Source organism: Sminthopsis crassicaudata, chromosome 3, assembly GCF_048593235.1.
Source record: "Sminthopsis crassicaudata isolate SCR6 chromosome 3, ASM4859323v1, whole genome shotgun sequence".
NCBI classification, from domain to species: domain Eukaryota; kingdom Metazoa; phylum Chordata; class Mammalia; order Dasyuromorphia; family Dasyuridae; genus Sminthopsis; species Sminthopsis crassicaudata.
Window position 1 is genome coordinate 608,835,630 of NC_133619.1, and position 21,414 is coordinate 608,857,043.

The 21,414-nt window shown below is 52.1% G+C and overlaps 1 protein-coding gene across 2 annotated transcripts in view; it reads right to left on the minus strand.

Annotated features, from left to right (window-relative positions):
- Positions 1-1,338: 1,338 nt before the first annotated feature.
- EPHA8 (EPH receptor A8) overlaps positions 1,339-21,414 on the minus strand; it is a 49,719-nt gene continuing 29,643 nt past the window's right edge. For both annotated transcript variants that reach the window (XM_074305924.1, XM_074305926.1), the window contains exons 4-17: positions 17,087-17,242; positions 16,148-16,483; positions 15,185-15,309; positions 14,915-15,077; positions 14,013-14,109; positions 12,879-12,946; positions 11,908-12,072; positions 10,656-10,841; positions 10,147-10,208; positions 8,519-8,728; positions 7,994-8,143; positions 7,032-7,222; positions 6,498-6,662; positions 1,339-5,207 (exon numbers count right to left, since the gene is read on the minus strand). In XM_074305924.1, coding sequence (XP_074162025.1) covers positions 5,093-5,207; positions 6,498-6,662; positions 7,032-7,222; positions 7,994-8,143; positions 8,519-8,728; positions 10,147-10,208; positions 10,656-10,841; positions 11,908-12,072; positions 12,879-12,946; positions 14,013-14,109; positions 14,915-15,077; positions 15,185-15,309; positions 16,148-16,483; positions 17,087-17,242 — 2,189 coding nt within the window. In that variant the 3' untranslated portion in view covers positions 1,339-5,092. The remainder of the gene's footprint in view (positions 5,208-6,497; positions 6,663-7,031; positions 7,223-7,993; positions 8,144-8,518; positions 8,729-10,146; positions 10,209-10,655; positions 10,842-11,907; positions 12,073-12,878; positions 12,947-14,012; positions 14,110-14,914; positions 15,078-15,184; positions 15,310-16,147; positions 16,484-17,086; positions 17,243-21,414) is intronic.

Consider the following 21,414-nt stretch of genomic DNA (forward strand, 5'->3'; position numbering starts at 1 on the left):
AGTTCTGGCCTCTAGTTTCCTTCTAAATAGAAATCCATGAAAGGTAGAACCGTGATCCTATAAGATGGTTCAATTACAGCTAATACCCATTTCTTTTTTTTTTTTTAATTTTTTATTATATATATATTTTTTATAATATTATCCCTTGTATTCATTTTTCCAAATTATCCCCCCCTCCCTCTATTCCCTCCCCCCGATGACAGGCAATCCCATACATTTTACATGTGTTACAATATAGTCTAGGCTAATACCCATTTCTGAGGAGTTTAAGGGGAAAGGCCGTGGGCCAGGGTAAGAGGGCACTCGGGGGCTCACTCTGATCATCCTGGGAGTCCGAGTAGACCGCGGCAGTGTCCCCGGCCCCTTTCAAAGTCCTACCTCCTTCACTTGGGGCTCAGCTAGTTTTCTTAGAGGCCTTCCAGAGTCTTGGTTTCAGTGGAGAAGTGCAGGAGGAGAGCCTGCCATCAGTGGCCTGACTGAAGATCAAAAAAATGTGGGCCACCATCTTCCTTAGGATCCCAGACTCAGGATGGAGCAGTGGGCAAAGCGCTGGATTTGGCATTGAAGGAATCCTGGCTTTGCCTCTTACCACCAGGGTGACCCCAGGCAGGTCCCTCCTGGTCCTCAGTTTTCCAAGTTTTAACCCCCTGCAGAACCTTCCTCACAAGATTGTTTGTTGAAGACAAAAATAGAATAGATGCAGAGTCTTTGTAAACTACAAAATACCCTAAACCCGGGCCTGTGGGAGCGTGGAAAGGAAGGACGTGAGATCTGATGTCTAAGATCCTATATCCAAGTGCTACCTGTACTATTTGTTGAAAGGGTTTGAGCACTGGCTGGCCCCCTGGGATTTGTAGTTCAGATGCTTTCTCCTTGTTAGACCTGTGTGACCTCAGACAATTAATTTAATTCCCCTGGTCCTCAATTCCCTCATCTGTAACAGGAACATCTAGTACCTATCTCCCGCTTAAAGGTTTGCAAAGTAAAAATATCATTGCATTTACTCCTCCTTAACAGCCCCAGGAGGTAGATGCTGTTACTACCTCCATTTTACAATTAAGGAAACTGAGGCAGACATGTTAATTGACTTGCCCAGTGAGTGACTGAAGATAGAGTTGAACTTGGGCCTTCCTGGTTCCAGGCCAGTGCTCTATCCTTTGTACCACTTGCATGTCTCTAAAATCAATGAAATTGTAGCCAGACTAAATGATCCTGACCCAAAGTCCCTTTCAGCTCTAAATCTAGGAGGGCCTGGCAGCATTTCATGACCAGATCGGTTCTGCCCATCCTAGGATCCCACCCAGCCGTTCGCTCACAAAGACCACAAAGAAACAGGGAGATGGGCACAAGATAAAGAATTTATTACTCTCCTGGGCAAGTTGTTGACTCAGTGAAGAACACAGTGAGGGCTTTGGTGCCCGTGGTCAACCTCCTGTCTCCAGGGTGGAAGTGGGAGCCACGCTTGGTCTAAATCAGTCCTTCTGACCAAGCGTCTTGAGGGATCCCCGCGCCCAGGATGGACTGAGAGGCCCGGGAATGAGTGTGTATGTGTGTGTGTGTGTATGAGCAGGCCAGGGCCCAGCCTGATGTTGTGCTGTGTCCAGCCCCAGTCCCCAACTTCCATAGGAAGGAAGGACAAATTGGCTGTGTAGGAGAGAGAGAGAGAGAGAGAGAGAGAGAGAGAGAGAGAGAGAGAGAGAGAGAGAGAGAGAGAGAGAGAGAGAGAGAGAGAGAGAGAGAGAGAGAAGGAGTGAGGGAGTGAGGGAGTGAGAGAGTGAGAGAGAAAGTGAGTCAGAGAAAGATAGAGAGACAGAGAGAGAGGAGAGACAGAGAGAGAAAGAGATAAAGACAGAGACACAGAGAGACAGACACAGAGAGACAGAGGAAAGGGGAAGAGAGGAGAGGAGAGGGGGGAGAGAGAAAGAGACAGAGACAGAGAGAAATAGAGACAGACACAGAGAGAAATGAGAGAGAGAGGCCTTAGTGACCTCAGGAGTACATTGGGCCATAATTATTGCAGGAACAAAAGGGGCTCAGGGTCTCGGAGGTTCCCTGTGCTGGTGTGTCCTTGGGACAACTGTGCTGATTAGGGGGTGATGGGGAAGGAATTAGAGGGAGATGGAGGCCTGGCCCAGCCCCGCATCCCACTCTCCATTGCAGGCTGAGGCAGTGCAGGGGCTAAGGGGAGCCCGCCCCTGATAGCTCCCCCAACTGCCCAAGACGGGGCCCCAGATGGGCCTGGCCTTCTTTTGGAAGATCCTTACTCACACTTGGTGACATTTTCTGTGCTTTGAAGACCATGTTTGCATTGTTAGGAAGTCAGGAAAAACTTCTCAAACACAAGTAGAAAAAAAATATTTACATACCCTGGGGTTGGAAGTAGTGAGAGGTTAAAGGGGCTGTGGGGGCAGATTCTGAGAAAGGAGGGGGTCTCTACAGGCCTCCTCACTGCTCCCCCTAGAGTCAGAAGCTTTCAGTGTGGGATGTGCTTGGGGCAAAGGACATTGGAGAGGAAGTCAGCAAATCCAAGCCTTGATCCCCTTCTGTTACTCAATGAGCCCCTGAAAAATGAGGAGTTTTCAAGGACCCTTTCAGTTCTGATATTCTCTGTTCTAAAGGACATTTCTACCATCCCATGTTCTTAGGGCCCTCCCTGCTCCGACATCCTGGGTTCTAAGGGTCTTCCCAGCTCTGACATTCACTGATCTAGAGACTGGATTTTGTCTAAATATTTCCAGGTTTTTCTAGGTCCTCAGTCCTATCACTTCTGGCTCTAAAGACCTTTCCCATTTTACCCCTCTATGGCCTGGAGGAGTCCCTTGGTCAGGCAGAGGCTGGGCCCTAGGGCAGAGATCACCATCTTCCAGGACCAAAAGTTGGTCTAACTGCTCAGTCTCTTGCATGGGGGGCAGAGGTGGGCATTGAGGGCCCCATGGGGGCAGTAGGGGCCTGGCAGCCAAAGGTTACATTGCACCCCCTCCCTGGCTGATATGGGGGAGCCCCTCAACAGCTGGAGGAATATCTTCATGAAAAAGAATTTTGATATTGACAACCCTGTTATCCCATTGAAGCAGCAAAGGGACTTAAAACGTCCCCAGGACTGGGGTGGAGGTTGGGGGGAGGGAGGGGAGAAGGGGCTCCAGACTCTGGAGATCGAAGACGTGCAGACACTTTGGCCCAGGGGGTTCCAGAGCTCCAGAAGCTTCCCCATGTCTGATGGGGAGGGGGAGAATTGGTTGTGGGGACAGAGGATCAGAAAGAGCACAGCCCCCCAAACCTGAGGCTGGATCTATGGGGGGCCCTCGCTTGTCCCCAGGTCAGGTGGTGGGGTCATGGTGCTGGTGAACTTTGAAACAAGACTGGTTTCTCCTGGAGTGCCTCAGTGTGTAGTGGGGAGGGAGGAGGGCATTGATCACAGGACATAGGCACCCATCGGGTGCTCTAGGACCCATGAACTCAACTGAGTGGTGGGTGGAAGTGAGTGAGTGGGAGGATGGGGTATGAGCCTTCACATCCACACACACAGCTTCACACAGATAGCACACGTGGACTCACACACTCATGGAAACACGTGATTCGAATCCGCGCTCTTGGGGGCACACACCTTCCCATGAATTGGGGTTCAAGCATGGATGTGCGCACTCATAAACGTCCCCTTAGGCACCTATGTGCAGCTTCATGGAAATGTACTTTTTCAGGCATACAAACACGCCCCTATGTACACATTCACACAAGGAAAATATCCTTAACAGGACACAAGGCAGTGTGAACACTCTCTCTCTCTCTCTGGTACACATGCCCCTGCAGTGAATCTTGGGTGGGAATATCTACCGATTTATAGAGCAGACCTGAGAGCTCCTCCAGGGGTCCACAGGGATCCAGTCCCCCGGAGCACTCACCCAAACTCTGTCTCAAGATTTCTAAGGAGTGGGAACTCACCCCCTCCTGAGGCAGCCCCCTTTGCTTAGAGATCATTCTAATCATAGGACTGCAAAATAAATCTCAGCTTTCCACCTAGCCCTTCCCTTCATAGAAGAGCCTTATGGATCCCCTAGTCCAGGGCTGACTCATTTTAAAAAAGGGAAACTGAGGCAGAGAAAGTGAGTCTAATGCCAGGCCAGAACTAGAAGCTGCCCTCCACAAGTGGTCCAGGAAAGTGGCCAGAGAGGTGGGAGAAGACAGTAGACTTAGAGGCATCCAGTCCAATCCCCCCATTTTTTTGATAAGGAAGCTGAATTCTGGGAGGGAATTGACTTTTCCAAGAGTCCTGAGTCATAACCCTTGGACGGACGTTTTCCCTCTACTTGCCTCGGTAGTTTCTTACTAGTGCTCCTGGTTCTGTCCTCTGGGGCCAAACCAAACTGCTCTAATTCCTGTCCCAGACCAGGGACCTCTAAATAAGAGCAGTCGCCCGTCCCGTCCCTTCCAGGCCAAATCGTGTCCAGACCCATTCTCCACAACAGACTCTCAAGGCTTTCTCTACTCCATGCACAAGTACAGAGATGGCCACCCGTCTCCAGCCTTTTCCCCCAGAATGGCCGCCCCGGACGGTTCAGAAAGCTCTGGACACCCCTGCCTCCGTGCGGGGAGCACTCGCACCCAGCCCTGTGACCCACCCACGCCTTTCCACACTGACACACACGCACACTGATGGGCAGGGCGAGGAATGCCAGGAGCTGAGGCCCAGTGGAGCCCACAAGCCTTGGGGAGGAGGCCCCGGACCCCATGGGAACCCTGTGGAGAGGTCTCTGTTCCCAGCCCATCCCCGGGCCCTGGGCAGACACATCAAGGAGAGGCCGAGGGTCCATCCTGAGAACCAAGCCGCTTCTGGCCGAGACCTCGCTTGGCTCCCAAGCCCAAGCAGAAGCACCTCGGGCCCCCATGACCCAGCCCAGGGGCAAGTCTGATGCTCAGAAGGGAGCGTGGGGGAAGGGATGGGGGATGGAGAGGGCGGCCTCCATCTCCCTTTGGTCCTGGGCCGGGCCCCAGGCCTTCTTTCTGTGGAGCCAGCTCCAGTTTGCCCATTGACCTCAAGCCCTCCCCAGCAGGCCTGGCTTTGGGCCCCTCTCAGTCCCCACAAGCAGAGAGCAGGTCAGAGGGGCCTCCGAGGCCCGCTGGGGCTGGTCAGCTGGGAGCGCATGGCTTGGATACTGCTGACAATCTTCTTCTGGTGTCCTGTGAGGGTGATCCCCAAGCCTCGAACATCCCTGATAAGCAGAAGAGCTCCAGTCAGGGCCTGTGTCCCAGAGCAGGGGAGCAGGGGTGGGGAGCCGGACTGTCCTGAGACAGCCACCCTCTCTACCTGCTTTTAATAAACCATTATTATGATGTGATGTGCTGCTGCCATCCTTTTCCAGGCTCTGCCTTCCTCTCCCTTCTCCTTGTCCCTTGCCCCCTCCCTTTTCCCTTTTTCCATCCTCTTTCCTATCCTCTTCCCCCCTTAATCTTTTCCCCTTCCCCTCCCCCTTTCCCTTCCCCTCTCCTTTCCCTTTCCTTTCCTCTCCTTTCACCTTCTTCTTCCCCTCCCTTTTCCCCTCCCTCTTTCCTTTCTCCTCCCTTTCCCTTCTCCTTCCCCTCCTCCTTTTCATTCCTCTTCCTTTCCCCTTCCCCCTTTCCTGCCCCAGTTCAAAAAGGTCAGTGATTCTAACCTCTCTCTGTGTCACAGACCTTCCCTCTGGCACTCAGTCAAAGTCTATGGACTTCTCAGAATAATGTTTTTAAATGCATAAAATAACATGTAGACTTAGGAAGGAAACCAATTGCATAGAGATAGTAGCACATAGGAGCACACCGGGAGGCCCGGGGTTGAGAAGCGCTGCTCTAGAAGGAGGGAGAATGTGAGAAGTCACCGTCTCCAGCTGCCTCACTTTATGGGCGAGTGAGCGAAGGTCAGGAGAGAAAAGTGCCCCCTTGTGAGAACAGGGCGCTGCTCTCCGGGTTGTTCCCTGTGACTCCTGTCCCTCCCATTTATCTCCTTCCTACATGTTCACGGGCTGCTCCCCCGTGCCTGGAAGCCCTCCTCCTCCTCTCCCCCTCCGGGCTTCTTTCCGCATCTCTCCAGGACAGCTTTCTCCATCTCCCTCAGTTCCAGCCCTTCCTGTGAGAACTTCTGCAGGGCATCCTGTGCTTAGTTACATGGGCATTGTCAGCCCCGTTAGACTGTAAGCTCCTCGGAGGCAGGGCTGATTGGGATCCCCAGGACTACGCCAGCACATGGGAGGCATTTAATAAATATGGTCCCCGGGCAGCTGGGTAGTGCAGTGGAGAGAGCCCCAGTCCTGGAGCCAGGAGGACATGAGTTCAAATCTGGCCTCAGACACTTAACACTTCTTAGCTGTGTGACCCTGGGCAAGTCACTTAACTCCAGTTGCCTCAAAAACCCCAACAACCCCCAAACCAAAATAAATAAATGGTGTTGACTTGGCAGCGCTGGCACAGGAGGGTTCTGACTCTCGGCCGGCATTTTCCCCGTATGTCACTGGGCCGTGGGTACTCACTGGACATTCATACGCAGGACCATGCCCAGGGATGAGTAGCCTCCTGCCGCGAAATGCTCTCGGTATCGGCCCATCCTGATGGAGTCCAGCCAGTCCCCGACAGTGACGCCGCCACCCCCACCTCGAAGGTCAAAGCAGCTGCGGGCGAAGGCTGGGGCTGGGCACCTGAGGGCAGAGGAAGATCTGGTGAGCAACGGGGGCAGCGCTGCCCAGGGCATGGCTGGCACTTCCCAAGACCCGGTTCTGGGGGGAGTCTGACCCTGGCTGGGCCCAAAGCTGGGTCACTCATGAGGTCATTCATCAGTGACCCGAGGGGCTCTGACTGGGACTGCAGTGATGAGAGCGGTTCGGCTCTCAGAAAAGCCTGGAGAGCCCAACCCTCAGTCTGCAGATGGGGCAGCTCCAGGAACCAGCATTCCAGGCGGGGAGTAAGGTCATTAAGTAAGGGGCTGGGACTCGAACCCGGGTTTCCGAACTCCGAATCCAAGGCTCTTTCCGCCACACCACGTGGCATCGGCAGGGCAGGGCCGGTACCTGTTCACTGTGGCAGTGACCCTGAGGGTCTCGGGGTTGCGGATGAGGGAGTCGAGGATGCTGACGATGTGGGGGAAGCGAGGCCTCTGGCTCCGCTCCTTCTGCCAGCAGTCTTGCATGAGCTGGTGGAGAGCAGCGGGGCAGCCCATGGGGGCAGGGAGCCGGTACCCTTCCTCCACTGAGCTAATGACCTGGGCAGCAGAGGGAGCAGAGGGCTCAGCGGCGGCATGGCCCCTCCCCAGCCGCTCTGCCACCTTCCCCTCCCCCTCCTGCCCGACCTCTCTCCCCAACCTCGGCTGCCTCCCCTCACCCTCAATCAGCTTGCTCCCTGCCCGGCTCCCTCACTAGCTTCTCCATCCAGCTGCCTCCCTCCCAGAAGGGCCTTAGGATTGCTCTTGCTCAGTCCTACTCATGTTATCTGTCATTGTCAGGCATTAAATGACTTGTCCGGGATCACAATCACTAAATGTCTGAAGATTTGAACTCAGGTCCTTCTGACTTCACTGCCCTGACACTACTCATTTTAAAGGGGAAACATGAGACAGAAACATGGCCACAGTCACACACACCACCACCCCACCCCACCCCACCCCACCCCCTGTTGGGGACCACAGTCCTGCAGGGAGAAGGGCCTGCAGAGGTCGTCTTGATGGAGATCCTCGTCTACAAATGACCCATGGAAAACTGCCCCCTCAGTGACTTGGTTTGAGTCTCTATCCAGGGGTCTGGCTGGACTTGGGAAGGAAGGGCCTCAGGAGGACCTGGGATGCGCCTGGGCAATCCTTTAGCTTCTGGGCCAGTTTCCTCTTCTGGAAAATGAGCGGTATGGACATTTAAACCGCCCCCCCTAAATCTGGTGAGTCCAGTGGTCTCCCTGCTCCCACCCCTCCCCCAGGCCTTCTCTTTCCCCTGGGCCCCGCCTTCCTGCACACCCCGGTCCCTGCCGCAGGAGGGACACTTACGTCTCGGTTGGTCATATTCCAGTAGGGCCGCTCCCCGTAGGCCAGCACCTCCCACATCACCACCCCGAAACTCCACACGTCACTGGCCGAAGAGAACTTTCGGAAAGCGATGGCTTCGGGGGCCGTCCAGCGGATGGGAATCTTCCCACCCTGAGACAGGAAGAGGCATGGATGGGCTCCCCCATGGAGGCCCAGCCGAGCCCCGAAAATGAGAGGGAAGGCGTGGGGCCAGGAAGGGGCCGGTGGGGAGCCAGAGCTCGTCTGAGCTGGTGCAGATCCTCCAGTCCAGAGGGGGAAAAGGTCAGGAAATGGCAGACTTTGAACCTAAATCTTTTCATCTAAGCCCCATGCAGAGACACTAAGGAAGCCAGGGTGGGGTTGGGAGGGGAGCCTCTAAGCCCCCCAGAGCTGCAACCTTTCCACTGTCAGGGGCTGGGGAGGGGGACCCACAAAGGAGCCAAGGCTGCCAGTGGAGGGCACCTGAGGTCCGGGGAGGAGAGAGCCCTGTGGGCACTGGGCACCCACCGTGGTGGTGTAGGCGGCATCAGGGTCGTCCTCCAGGACACGAGAGAGGCCGAAGTCGGACACCTTGCACACCAGCTGGCTGTTGACCAGGACATTGCGGGCAGCCAGATCTCGATGGACATAGCCGAGGTCAGAGAGGTAGCGCATCCCAGCGCCCACCCCTCGCAGCATGCCCACCAGCTGCACGATGCTGAACTGTCCATCATGGGTCTGAGGGCGAGAGAGAGGCCCGACGACCTTAGGCTGGCTCTAGCCAAGGGCTCCTTGGTCCTTTTTCCCCTTCTCCTTCCCTCCTTCTCCCCTCCCCTTCCCTCTCTCTCCTTCCTGCCTCCTTTCTTTTCCTTCTCTTCCCTTTCCTTTCTTTTCTTTTCCTTTCACCCTTCCCTTCCTCCCTTTTTCTCCCTCTCTCCTTCCTGCTCTTTTCTCCCTCCTTTCCTTTTCTGCCTCCTTCCTCCTCCTCCTTCCCTCCTTTCTTTTTCTTCCCTTTCCTTCCTTTCTCCCTCCCTCCATCTTTCCCTCCCTCCATTCTTCCCTCCCTTCCTCCTTCTTCCCTCTCCTCTGCCTTCTTCCTTCCCCTTATTCTCTCCCTCCTTTTCCCCTTTCCTTTATCTCTCCTTTCTTCCTTCCTTCCTTCCTTCCTTCCTTCCTTCCTTCCTTCCTTCCTTCCTTCCTTCCTTCCTTCCTTCCTTTCTTCCTTCCTTCCTTCCTTCCTTCTTTCCTTCCTTCCTTCCTTCCTTCTTTCCTTCCTTCATTCCTTCCTTCCCTTCCTTTTTCTTTCCTTTCCTTCCTTTTTCTTTCCTTTCATCTCTTTATTTCTTCCTTCTATATCATCCTTCTTCCCACTTTCTCTTCCCTTTACTTCCCTCCTATCTTTTCTTCCTCCTTTCTTCTTACCTTCTGGATAAAGCCCCTGAGTATTGCCTGTGCACTTACACTTCTTAGTCTTGCCAAGGGGTGACAGAGAGGCCCCATGGGGTAAGAGGGGGGTTTCTCCCCATGGACAGGTGGGAGCTAGCCTGATCAGTCTGCCTCTCAGGTTCCCACCCACTCTGTGCCCCTTGGAATTAGAGGATCCATCAGTCAGGGTCAGAGCTCCAAATGGAAAGAGAAGGGGCCTCTGAGAGTTGGGCCAGGGTGAAATGCTAAGCTACAGAAGCTGGGAGCTGGAAGAGACTCTGAGGCTCTACAATCCCACTCCCTTCTTAGGCAGATGATGCTCCGAAGACCACAGTTTATAATCTGTAGAGACGTTTTCAGTTCCACATCCCACACCAAGGATCTTGTTAGTCTGCGATACCAGACTAACGCCTATTGTCTCATCGCCGAATCCAAAATTAAGAACTGGAAGGCATGGGAGTGACCAGAGTAACACTTGGCAGATGGGGACACAGGCCCAGAGAGGGAATGTCACTTGCTCAGACTAAGGCGAGCAGCTCCTGATTCCCAACCATTACTGCCCCCTTCCATCCTTCTCGCTCTAGCTAGCTCGGAGGGCCTGAGCCAGAGGACGCTTGGGTTTAGGGACAGCCCTATGTCCTCCAACCTTCTGGGGATTCTACTTTCTCCCCAGTCTCTGAGCAGGAGGGAGGGCCCTTGGAGGGAGATAGGGAATGGGGATGGTCACATACCCTCAGGAAAGAATCCAGGGAGCCGTTCTCCATGTATTCAGTCACAATCATTGCCAAGCGGCCTAGGCAGAGGAGACAGAGAGGGACAGCTCTCTTGGGGGCTCCTAGCTCCTCATCTTGCTCACTCTGGGTGGCCCCACCTCCCACAAGTCTTTTGGGATCTCTGTCCATGGTTGAGGGCTCCAAAGAACATAAAAGTTCCAGGCAGGAAAAATCCACGGGAAGTCCACCTTAAGGCCCTCTTTCCAGAGCTGACTTCCAATGATGAGGATGGACACTACGAAGAACTCAATCGTGGTGGCCCAGAGACCCATCAAGAAGAGCAAGCAAACCCAGGGCAGCTCAGTGGGCATCTACAGCCAGGTAGGGACACAGCTGGGCCAAGACGCTGGCCCTCCTCTTTTGAATTATTTTCCCTTAAGGAGTTAGAATAGAAAGGAGTTTCTCTTGGGGGCGGGGAGAGTGGTGGGCAGGGGGGTGGCTGGGGAAAGGGACCCCAAGATGCTCACCTCGGGTGACAACGCCCTCAAGACGGATGATGTTGGGGTGGTCAAACTGTCCCATGATGGATGCCTCGCTGAGGAAGTCTCGCCGCTGGCGCTCTGAGGACCCTGCTTTCAGAGCCTTGATGGCCACTGGCACCTCTCGCTGCCCTGGCATCCGCAGGCGTCCGTAGCACACCTCCCCAGACTCACCTGAGGGGTGCCAAGGAGGCGGTGAGCTCTTAACCCTCCTTATTAATTCCTATTAACGTCCCTCACTCCCTATTATGTAAGAAAACTTCCTTCCCAAAGATGTGAGGGGTAGAAGAGAAAAAGAGGGTGACTCTGGGGCACATTCTGCCTTGCCTACAAGCAGCTGTGTCTGCCTCCGTGATCCCGCTTGGGGTTTTCTTGACAAAGGCACCAGAGGGGATGGCCATTTCCTTCATTTTACGGATGAGAACATTGAGGCAGACAGGATTAAAGTGACTTGCCCAGGGTCACCCGGCTAGCCTATGCTTGAGGTTGGATTTGAATTCAGGAAGCCCCAAGCTCTGTGCCCTGCAGCCTCTAGCATGGTGGGCAGTAAATGGTGGTGGATCACGGACGCTGACCTTGGTCTGGGAACCTGAGGATGTCTTGGAAGAGTGAACAAGGAAGGAAGAGGTGGGGTCCGGACAGCAGGGAGGAGCTCTGGGGTTGGGGCCAGGCCTACTGCTCTAACGAATGGCACATGGGACTGAGAACAGGAGGGGACCGTCCAATGTAACAGGCTCCTCTTACAGACGAGGAAAGTGAGCTGCAGAGAGGCAGAAGTGCCTGGCCAGACTGGGTATGAGGATTTAGACCCAGGTCCCTGCCCCCCAACAATGGCTCTGTCCGCAATACACGGAGTGTGTATCAAGTACCGAGGAAGATAACCCTGGTTCGGGATGGTCGGGATCCCCAACTGGAAGGTTGGACCCAACTTCATCCTGCGGATCTCCATGAGATTCTAGGACTACCACGTGCTAGCTCTGCCAGGACCTTAGTCCAGACGCCTCATTTTTTACACCAGGCTCATTTTGAGAAGTGGGTAGCAGGTGACAGAGGCGGGCGGCCAGTGTGCCATTTCCAAGCTCTGTTGATGTTGCTTATCCAAGATAGGCCGGAATGGCTTACCTGAATGCTGGCTGCTGGTTGGGGAAGGCCTTCAGCCCCAGCAGCAACATGCTCATCCCCTTCCCTCTCCCGGCCAGCGCCCCCACCTCCTACAGTGGTGCTCCCCTCAGATCCTCACCAGAACCAATGATCTTCTCAATATGGATCCTGGAGGCTTCAATCTCGCGACTGAAGCTACGCCGGGCCCGCCCAGGCTCTTCGTAGGTGTGAGGGTCCGAGTAGAACTGGGGTTCGGGGATCTTCCCGGGGGGATGGTGCAGGGGAAGGAAGACTGGGGGAGGAGCTGGAGGAGGGATGCAGGAAGATGCCTCTTAACAGTGTTCTAGGAGGCCCCTCCCTGGGTGGGAGCCTCCACGGCCTCCCCTTTTCTTAGTGGGACCCAGCCATTCTCCCCTGGAAGGACCTCTCCACATCACAGGGGCAGGGGATGCTGGGAGTATCTCTGTGCTCAGGGAATCTGCTAAGGACTACAGACTTTTTCAGAACTGAACCCAGAGCTCATCTGGTATAATCCACGGCTGGACAGAAATTCTCTCTCCAACTCTGACAAAGCCATGGAGCTCACCCCCTGAAGGCTGCTCCACCTTTTGACGGTTCTCAAGAGTGAATTATTTCCCCCGACATTAGGCCAGTATCTGAATCTCCGTAGCTTCCAGTCACCATTCCTGGCTCTGCGTACTGGGCTCAAGCCAAATAGATCCGATTCCTTTTCCCCATGGCATCCCTTCAAATACTGAATGAGCTTGCATGTCTCTCGCTCAAGCTTTCTCTTATCCAAATGAAATAAGGCCTCCTGGCAGTGCTTGGGGCTTATCCCAGAGACTCTTGGGATCTCGAGAGAATCCTGAGGTGGTCAGGGGGTCTGCGGTGTATTCTAGGCCCTGATTTCTCTTTATAAGATCCAAAGAGCGTGGGGTCTATATTATGGGATCTCTAAGGTCTGCTGTTCCCTTTCTAGCAGTCAAAGGACACAAGAAGCTCTTGGAGCAGGGTTTCCTAGTTTTGGAAGTTCCTCTCGGAGACTTTCCTTCAGGATTGGGTCCTTCCCCCCAAGACCCCCGCCATGTCTTTGAGGCCCTTTACACTCACCCTGCCCATTCTGATAGTGCATCTTCTCCTCATCAGAGTCCTGGAAGGCCTTGCTGTAGCCACAGTGCCTGAGAGAGAAGGGTCTCATTGTTCCTTCCATGGCCAGTTCCTTCCTTGCCTTCCTCTGCCTTCCAGCAGCCTCCCCACCCACCAGCGCACCCTCCCACATGAAGAGCTGGGATCTCTGTCACAAGGGATCCCATAACCTCACTCCCACCTGGGATGGGAAGCTAGGCTTGGGCCCATGACTGCCTCCTGGTAGACTTCTTATCCCCTGGGCCCCCGTACCAGCATTTTCTCCCTCCAAATCTCTTCTTTTGAACACTGAACTCCCCTCTCTCTCCTCCCTTCACTCTCTAGATCTTGGGTCAAGCAGAAATTCTCTATCCAGAACTCCAAGCCTTGAAGAACGCCATGGCTAGCACAAACCTACAGCCCCCTTGCTTGACCCGGCTTCGTTCTAGTATCTGCTCCAGGAGGTCTTGTCTCTCTAACCCTGAGTCTAGCTGCGGGTGGAAGAGACGGCCCGGACTGGGGCTTGGTCCTACCTCTGCCCCTGACTAGCTGAGATGGCCCTCTCTCTTCTTGGGCTCTTACATTCTTTACCTGTAGAATTGGGGGGGTGAACTAAATGGTCTCTTAGGCTGAATGGAATTCTATGGCCCCTTTTGACCCCCACTAGATGCATGATTCTGGGCCAGTCGCTTAATCTCTGTGTATCTCAGTTTCCTCATCTGTAAAATGTGAATAATAACAGCAGCTCCCTCTCAGAGTCATTGCGATGATTGATATTTGCAAACTGCCTAGCAAGCCTTAGCTCTATGGAAATACTAGCTATTATTGTCACTACTTAAATATGAAATCCCACTCCTAAAGCATCATTTGGTCAATGTCTGTCTCACGTAGCCAGAGCCTGTATTTTCGGGCTGAGCCTGGGGTAGGAAGAGAAGCAGAAAGGGACAAGGAAGGTAGGAAAAGAGGAAGCAGAAAGGATGCCCCACAGACTGTGAACCAAACAGGCCGGGGGTTTTCCTAGACCCAAGAAGGGGAGTCCCTGGCTCAGGAAGGCTGGGCATCAGGGAGAAGGTGGGGGCTGGGAGAGAGGAGCAGGAGGAGATCAGAGGTCCCACCCACCTCTTCTTGCAGATGAGCAGCAGCAGAAGGATGAGTAGACCCGTGATGAGCGTCAAGCAGATCCAGACGATGGTCCTGGTGTCATAGCGGAGCCCAGCTATGGGAGGCAGGAGACAGAGTCAGCTTGGGGGAAATGGCTGACCCAGCCAAGGCGGGCAGAGCCAAAGGAGGGACCCCTCACTGACCCTTTGGAGGCCTGGGGGGACCTCGTACTTCCATGGCCAGCATGGATCTCTAGAATGAGCAGCTTATGCTGGGTGGTGCTGGGGTCCTTCCCTGAGCATTAGACCCTGATGTGCTTCAGCAGTCTGATCTGTGGCCCCTCCATGCTGTGTTCTAAGGACCCCCAGCTCTGATGGTCCACATTTGATGGTCCCTCTCTGCTGTGACAGGCTATGTTCTAAGGTTTATGTTCTGAGGTTCCCCCTGCTCTGACGTTCTCTGGTCAATGGTTCCTTCTCACTGTCACAGTCTCTGTCCTTTCAGTTTATTCTCTTAGGAATCCCAAAGCTATAGCTGTCCTGGCATAATAGATAGAGAAAAAGACAAGACTCAAAGTCGGGAAGTCATGTGTTCAAATCCTGACTCAGATACTTAATATCTGGTGACCCTGAGTCATTCTCTTGGCCTTGTTTCCCCAACTTTCAGTTGACATAATGGTACCAACCTTATAGGGTTGTATCTCAAACAGCTGTCACAAATAGGTAGATAAAGGACCTTATTATGTAAGCAATGGTCATTTACTTTTTGTTTTAAGTTTCCTTCTATCCCAAACATTCTCTGGTTCCCTCCAAACTCTGAAATTGCATGTTTTAAGGCCCCTTCTCAATCCTGAGAGGCCAGAGATACTCTGGCCCTTCCACGGCCACTCCCCTCGAGGGCTCCCTCCCCCTTACACTCACTTGGTTTTCCAGTCTCCACTTCCATGGCCGGGCTAAAGCGGCCACAGCCTGCTGAAGTGCGGGCTCGCACCTGGAACACATAGTGGGTGCCGGGCTTCAACCCAGACACAGTTGCCCTCGTGGTTGTGGCCTTCAGGGTGGAGTAACTTTGCATTTCCTTGTCCTGGGGGAGAGGAGGGAGAAGGAGCTCAGGAGACTGGACCTGTCCAGCTCCCTCTGTGCCCAAGCCTGCCTTCATCGGAGCCTTGGCTCCAGCCCCACAGCCTTTACCTTCTCGTAGTATTTGATTTCGTACTCCAGGATGATCCCATTGGGCTGGGCCGGTTCTTGCCACAGCAGCGTGACACTGGTCTGCCCAGCTCGCTCCTGGCGGATTGCCACCACTTGGGACGGGGCTGGAAAGGCCAAAGCCACAGGGTCTTAGAAAGGCCTGGTGAGGCACTTGTGTTTGCCTCCCTTTTCTGGAGTCCTGCCTTCAGGCCTGTGTAGTCGCCTCCTCCCCAAACCCCGTCCCGACTAGTTGTGATCCTAGTAGCTCTGATGTCTGAACTTGGGTCAGTGATTTTTGCCTGAGTCTCAATGTTCTTACCTGTGAGTCTGTAGTGGATGGGATGGAAAGACTTGAAGATCCCAGTTTTAAGGTTTCTTAGAGCTCTAACATTCCATATTCCAAGCTCCCTCCTACCTCTGACATCCTGGGTTCTAAGGCCCTCCCAGCTCTGACACCCTGGGTTCTAAGGGCCCTCCCAGCTCTGACCTCTTGGATTCTAAGGGCCCTCCCAGCTCTGACATCCTGGGTTCTAAGGGCCCTCCCAGCTCTGACCTCCTGGGTTCTAAGGGCCCTCCCAGCTCTGACCTCCTGGGTTCTAAGGGCCCCTCCCAGCTCTGACCTCCTGGGTTCTAAGGGCCCTCCCAGCTCTGACCTCCTGGGTTCTAAGGGCCCCTCCCAGCTCTGATCTCCTGGGTTCTAAGGGCCCTCCCAGCTCTGACATTCGCTGTCTAGAGTCCCATTCAATTTTAATAATTAGAATTTAAGGTCTTCTATGACTATGTTTCCAGTCCCCAGTTTTGAGTCTCTTACCCTTCCTCTCATAAAACCAGCTGTGCTTGTCTAGGCCATCCAGCGGCCATCTCAGAGGACCCCTTGGCTGTTTCCTTGATAGCAAGCCTTCTCCCCTTGCCCATTAGGGGCTCTAAAGCCCCCCGGGAATGAGGTCCCTCGGCTCCTCCTACCTGCCTGGTTCGTGGTGATGTTGACGGAGGCGGCTCGTCGGGGCTCCAGACTGAGGTCGGACACGCCATTGACAGCCTCGATCCAGAAGGTATAATTCATGTGGGCGAGCAGGTTGGCAACTGTCAGGGCCGTCTGCACCAGGTTCATCTGCTGGGGCACAAACCGGGTGCCGCTGCCGCAGGTGTCACAGTGGCCCGGGTCCCAGGAGCAGCGGCGGCAGACTGCATTGTAAGTGATGTCACTGCGGCCTCCCTTATCCAGGGGAGGGTCCCACTCCAGGGTCACCGAGGTCCCGTTCACGCTGGAGATCAGGTTCACGGGGGCAGAGGGAGGCCCTGCAGAGCAGAGAGACCCAGACCAGCCCTCAGCTGTAGTTCTGGTTTACACGATGCGTTTGGGCAGGTTCATCTGGCTCTGTCGCAGACTCCTCCAGAACCTGGAGGGCTCACTGGAGGCAAGGGCTGTGTCTCCCTAGCAGCCCAGGAGAACCTAAGCACAGAGACTCTATTTCTTCCGTAGTCAGATGCTCAGCCTCTAACCTAGCTTCCTTCTCTCCCCCCACCCGCAGAGAGCAGAACCACGAGTGCCTGATCCTGGGCAGTTGTTCCAGGCCGCCATAACTTGGCCCTGGACCCACCAGGCTTCCCATTATGTCCTATTTAATGGTATCACATCCCCCCACTGATCTAACATGAGAGCAAAAGACCACATGTCATGCAGACTTTGTACCTTCTTTTCATAACCATAGCAGTACTGTGCATACAGTAGGTACTTAATAAAATGAATTTTGATCGATTGATTGAATATTGAATGAGATTTAACACTATGCCTGAAGGTGGAATCACCAAGAGAGTGGGACTGGAAGGCTGGCAAAGAGGAGGAAAGAGGTCTCGGACAGACTGCCCTCATCCCCCCCCCTGAACGGAAGGGGCACTTACGAGTACAGGCCGCGGACGGCGGGTCAAGGGCTGCCCGGTAATAGCTGAGGTCACAGTGGCAGGTCTGGGCTGCAGTGGTGGACGCGTGGCTATGTGAGGGGCACCTGGCACACAGCTGGTCCCCTGGAGCTGACTTGTAGGTTCCCAGCTCACAGGCTGCAGGGGAGAGAGAGAGAGACGGCGATGGAGTGAGCTGTCGGGAAAGCCTAATGAACCTCCCCGTGATCCAACGAGAGTGACCAGCTCCTGCTGATGCCGTTGGAATGGAAACCTCTCCCCACGAGTTCACAGATTTGTAAGACGGGATATTAGAGTTAGAAGAGACATTAGAACAGACTATTCAGAGCTGGGGAGAGGGGAAGCCTTAGGCCTGGGAGGATCCTCAGAACATAAAATGTCAAAATTGAAAGTGATGCTAGAAGACAGACCGTTAGACACTGAGGCAGGTGAAGGATGGGATATTAGTGAACCAAAAGAAAGAATGGTGAAGATAGAGAAGTATGGGAAGTGAAGTCAGCCAAACCAGGAAAACAATAGACATAAACAAAGGATTTTGTTTATGTATCAAGCATTGTTATTGTTGTATCAAGCATTTATATAAAGTATCTAATGATCCCTTAACCATTATTTATTTATTTGTTTGTTTGTTTTTTGCTGAAGCAATTGGGGTTAAGTGACTCCCCCAGGGTCACACAGCCAGGAAGTGTTAAGTGTCTGAGGCCAGATTTAAACTCAGCTCTTCCTGATTTCAGGGCAGAGGCTCTACCCACTGTGCCACCTAGCTGCCCCAATCCCTATTTTATTTTTATTTATTTTTAAGGTTTTTTTCCAATCCCTATTTTTAAAGAGCTTACACATTCAACAAAATCTAAACCGAATTCTATAACAACTAATTTTAACCTGGAAGAAGAGAAATGAGAATATTCATCTTCTCTTTTTTTCAAAGAGGAAAAAATTATATATACTGTTGCATTTGACTAATGCCTTGATGGGTTTGAATGAATTGATTTTTTTCTCTTTACCTTTTGTTTTCTATTATAGGAAATGGCTTTCAAGGTAAGGGAGTGGGAAGATTATATTTAGAAATAACGATGATGTCAAAACAAGAAAATAAAAAAAAATATTTTTAAAGAGAATATAGAATGTTGGAGTTGGGCCAGATCCTAGAGCACAGAATATTGAGCTAGAATTCAATTTTATTAAACAAATTAAATAATCATGTGTTCTATGTAGGTGACACAAAATAAAAGAAACTAATAGAGCTCCTGTTCTCAACATTCTCACATTCAACTATGTGGATCCTTGGAGATAATTTGGTCCCACTTTACAGACTAGGAAACAGAGGTCATGGGGTGAAATGCTAAGACCTGTAGGCATTTAGAGCAGCACCTTGGACCCCAAGGCCGGTACTCTTGCTGCTTCCCTTAAGGAGGCCTGTAGCAACTCTAATAATAAATAGTCCCTCAGCTGGGCAGTGCCAAGAAACCTGGATTTAAATTCTGGCCCTGCTACTAATAATTTGGGGAATCACCACTGAGTCATGTTGCCTCTTTGGGTCTCACCGGGTGTTATACTGGATCGCTTCCAATTTCTCTTTCAGTTTTAAATATTATGAGTCACCAGCCCTTCACAAGAATCAGGCACATTTGGACATCCCCCTCTGTGAATGGAGGGCAGGTGTTCCCTGCTGTGGCTTCAGGGAAATCCCTAAATCTGTACCATGAGACCCTGAGCTTATTCCTCTGATTCCTCCAGAAAGATACCCAGAGAGAAAATCCCAGGCTCATAAGCCAATCACAGCATTGTTTAAAACCCCCAGATGGACTCAGAACCTCACTAGTAAGAAGTAGGTCTCTGTAGTGGAAAATACACTAGAGAAAGGCAGAAGCCCTTCGTTTGAGTTCTCGTTGGGCATTTTCCTCAGCTGGGTAATCTTGGGTAAATTTCTTTCTGAGCCTCAGTTTTGTCATCTGTAAAATCAGCACAATTGTATCTTTTCTGCTTTTCTCATCAAGAGGGAAACATGGTGCAAACTTAAACATGCTATGGGAATCTGTGTCATTATTTTAATTATTACTATTGATCGGAGAGAGGGGTTCTCATGAAAATAAAAAGAGAAAATAATTCATTCAAACCCATCAACATGTCAGTCAAATCCATGGACCCAGAGAAGAGGCTTATTTCCACCTAATATATATATATTGGTGAATCCCCTGTACTGTTTGGAGGATTGCACCAGGCCCTTAGGGAGTTAGAAAGGCTAGTGGAGTCCCTGGTCTCATGAACCTTACAGTCCAGTAGAGTGAGAAAGCTCTGAATACTTCCCTCTACTTACACTCTCAGCCTCTTGGTTTAGTAGTCCCTGGGAAGAGGGGACCTTATATATACTTCTTGGGGCATCCAGCCCAAGCTGTCCCTTCCCTACCCTCCTGCCTGCAATATGCCAGCCAAGCACCCACGCAGCTTTGCAGGAAGACCTTGCAGGCGAAGGGGCGAACCTGCAGCAGCCCATGGCCCTTTTGTTTAGAGTTCTTCATTGGAAAGACTTTTTCCTTCCATCAAGGTCTGCCTCTGTACCTGTGCCTTTGACTCTAGTTCTGCCTTCTGTAGACAAGGACCACCAGGCTACCTTCTCTTTTACAAGGCAGCCCTTCAAATGCTCGGGGCAGCACCTGGAGTCAGGAAGCCCTGAGTTCAAACTCAGTTTTCTCATCCATCAAATGAGATGGAGAAGGAAATGGTAAGCCAGTCTAGTTTCTCCCACATGGGGGCACGAAGAGTTGGACATGACTGAAAAATGACTGAACCACAAATCTTCAAACAGCTGCTGACAATTCTCTGGTCCACCCACTAAGTCTTCTCTGCCACTGGTTTAACCTCCCTAGTTTCTTCATATCATCCTTGCATTCCATGGATTCCAGGCTTTTCAAGGTTCTGGTCACCCTCCTGTGGACACTAAAGCTTATCCCTGTCCTTCCTAAACTGAACTGATCACAATTCTCCAGATGTCGCCTGACCAGAGAGCAGCGAGCCGCTCAGCCCTTAGTCCTTCAAGTAGTTGGCGGTCAAATGAGATGCCATCGGCTGCCAAGTTCCACTCTTGGTTCACATGGAGTTTGTGGTCCACTCAAAGGTGCAGATCTTTTCTGATAAAAGATCATCTCTCCACCCCCTCCAAAAAAAAAAAAAAAAACCCTGGGCATGTCATAGATGTTTAGTACAATTCATATTGGAGATCTTTCCCCACCCCAGCCAGTGAAATGGTCAGCTGTTGGCAGGGGGCTGGATGGGATGGCTTCCAACTTTCCTAATCTATAGAACTCATTATAATCCCAATGCATAAGTCTCTGTCACTCAGTCAGCACCTAGAACAGTCATTGCAATAGCAACCAGCATTGATGTAGTAACTGAAGGCCTGCAAAGGGCTTACAAATATCCTGGTGTTAGATCCTCACAGCTCTGGGTACCATGGCATCCCCTCCTGGTTGTCATGGTCCTTTTTGAGAAGGAGGGACAAACAACAACTTCTGTGAGTAAAGTGGCTCACTGGGGGACCCAGCTGGAACCGGTCAATTGGCCAATGCAGCTCATTTGTTTTCTTAATTTCTTTTTTCCTTTTCTCTCCCATCTGTCTCTCCCCTTCCTCCATCTCTCCCTCCTTCCCTTTCCTTCTTCCTGGCTTTTTCTCTCTCCCTTTCTTCATCCTTTCCTTTCTCTCCCTCTTGCTTCCTTCCTTCCTACTTCCCTTTCTTTTTTTTTTCTCTCTCTCTTCCTTTCCTTCCTTCCTCCTTCCCTTCCTCCATCTTTCTTTATCTCTCTTTCCTTCCTTCCTCTCTCCCTCCTTCCCTTTCTTTATTCTTGTCTTTTTCTTTCTCCCTTCTTTCTCTTTTCCTTTATTTCTTTCTCTCTCTTGCTTCCTTCCTTCCTCTCTCTCTCTTTTTTCCTTTCTTTTTTCCCTCCCTTCCTTCTTTCCAGTGGTCCTCAAACTTTTTAAATAGGGGGTCAGTTTACTGTCCCTCAGACTGTGGGAGGGCCTGACTATAGTAAAAACAAAAGCTCACACTCTGTCTCTGCCTCTCAGCCCATTTGCCATAACCCGGTGGGCCGCATAAACGGTCTTTAGCAGGTTGCATCTGGCCCTCAGGCTATAATTTGAGAACCCTGTTTCTTTCCTCCCGCTCTCCCATCCTCTGTTTTTCTCTCACTATTCTCTCTCTTGTTTTTCTTTCCTTCTGTATGCATAGGGTATCATATCCTTACCTGCAGGTTCTCTGCCCAAAGGAATGTAATATATATATATTTTTGTTTGTTTTTTAATCACTGAAACT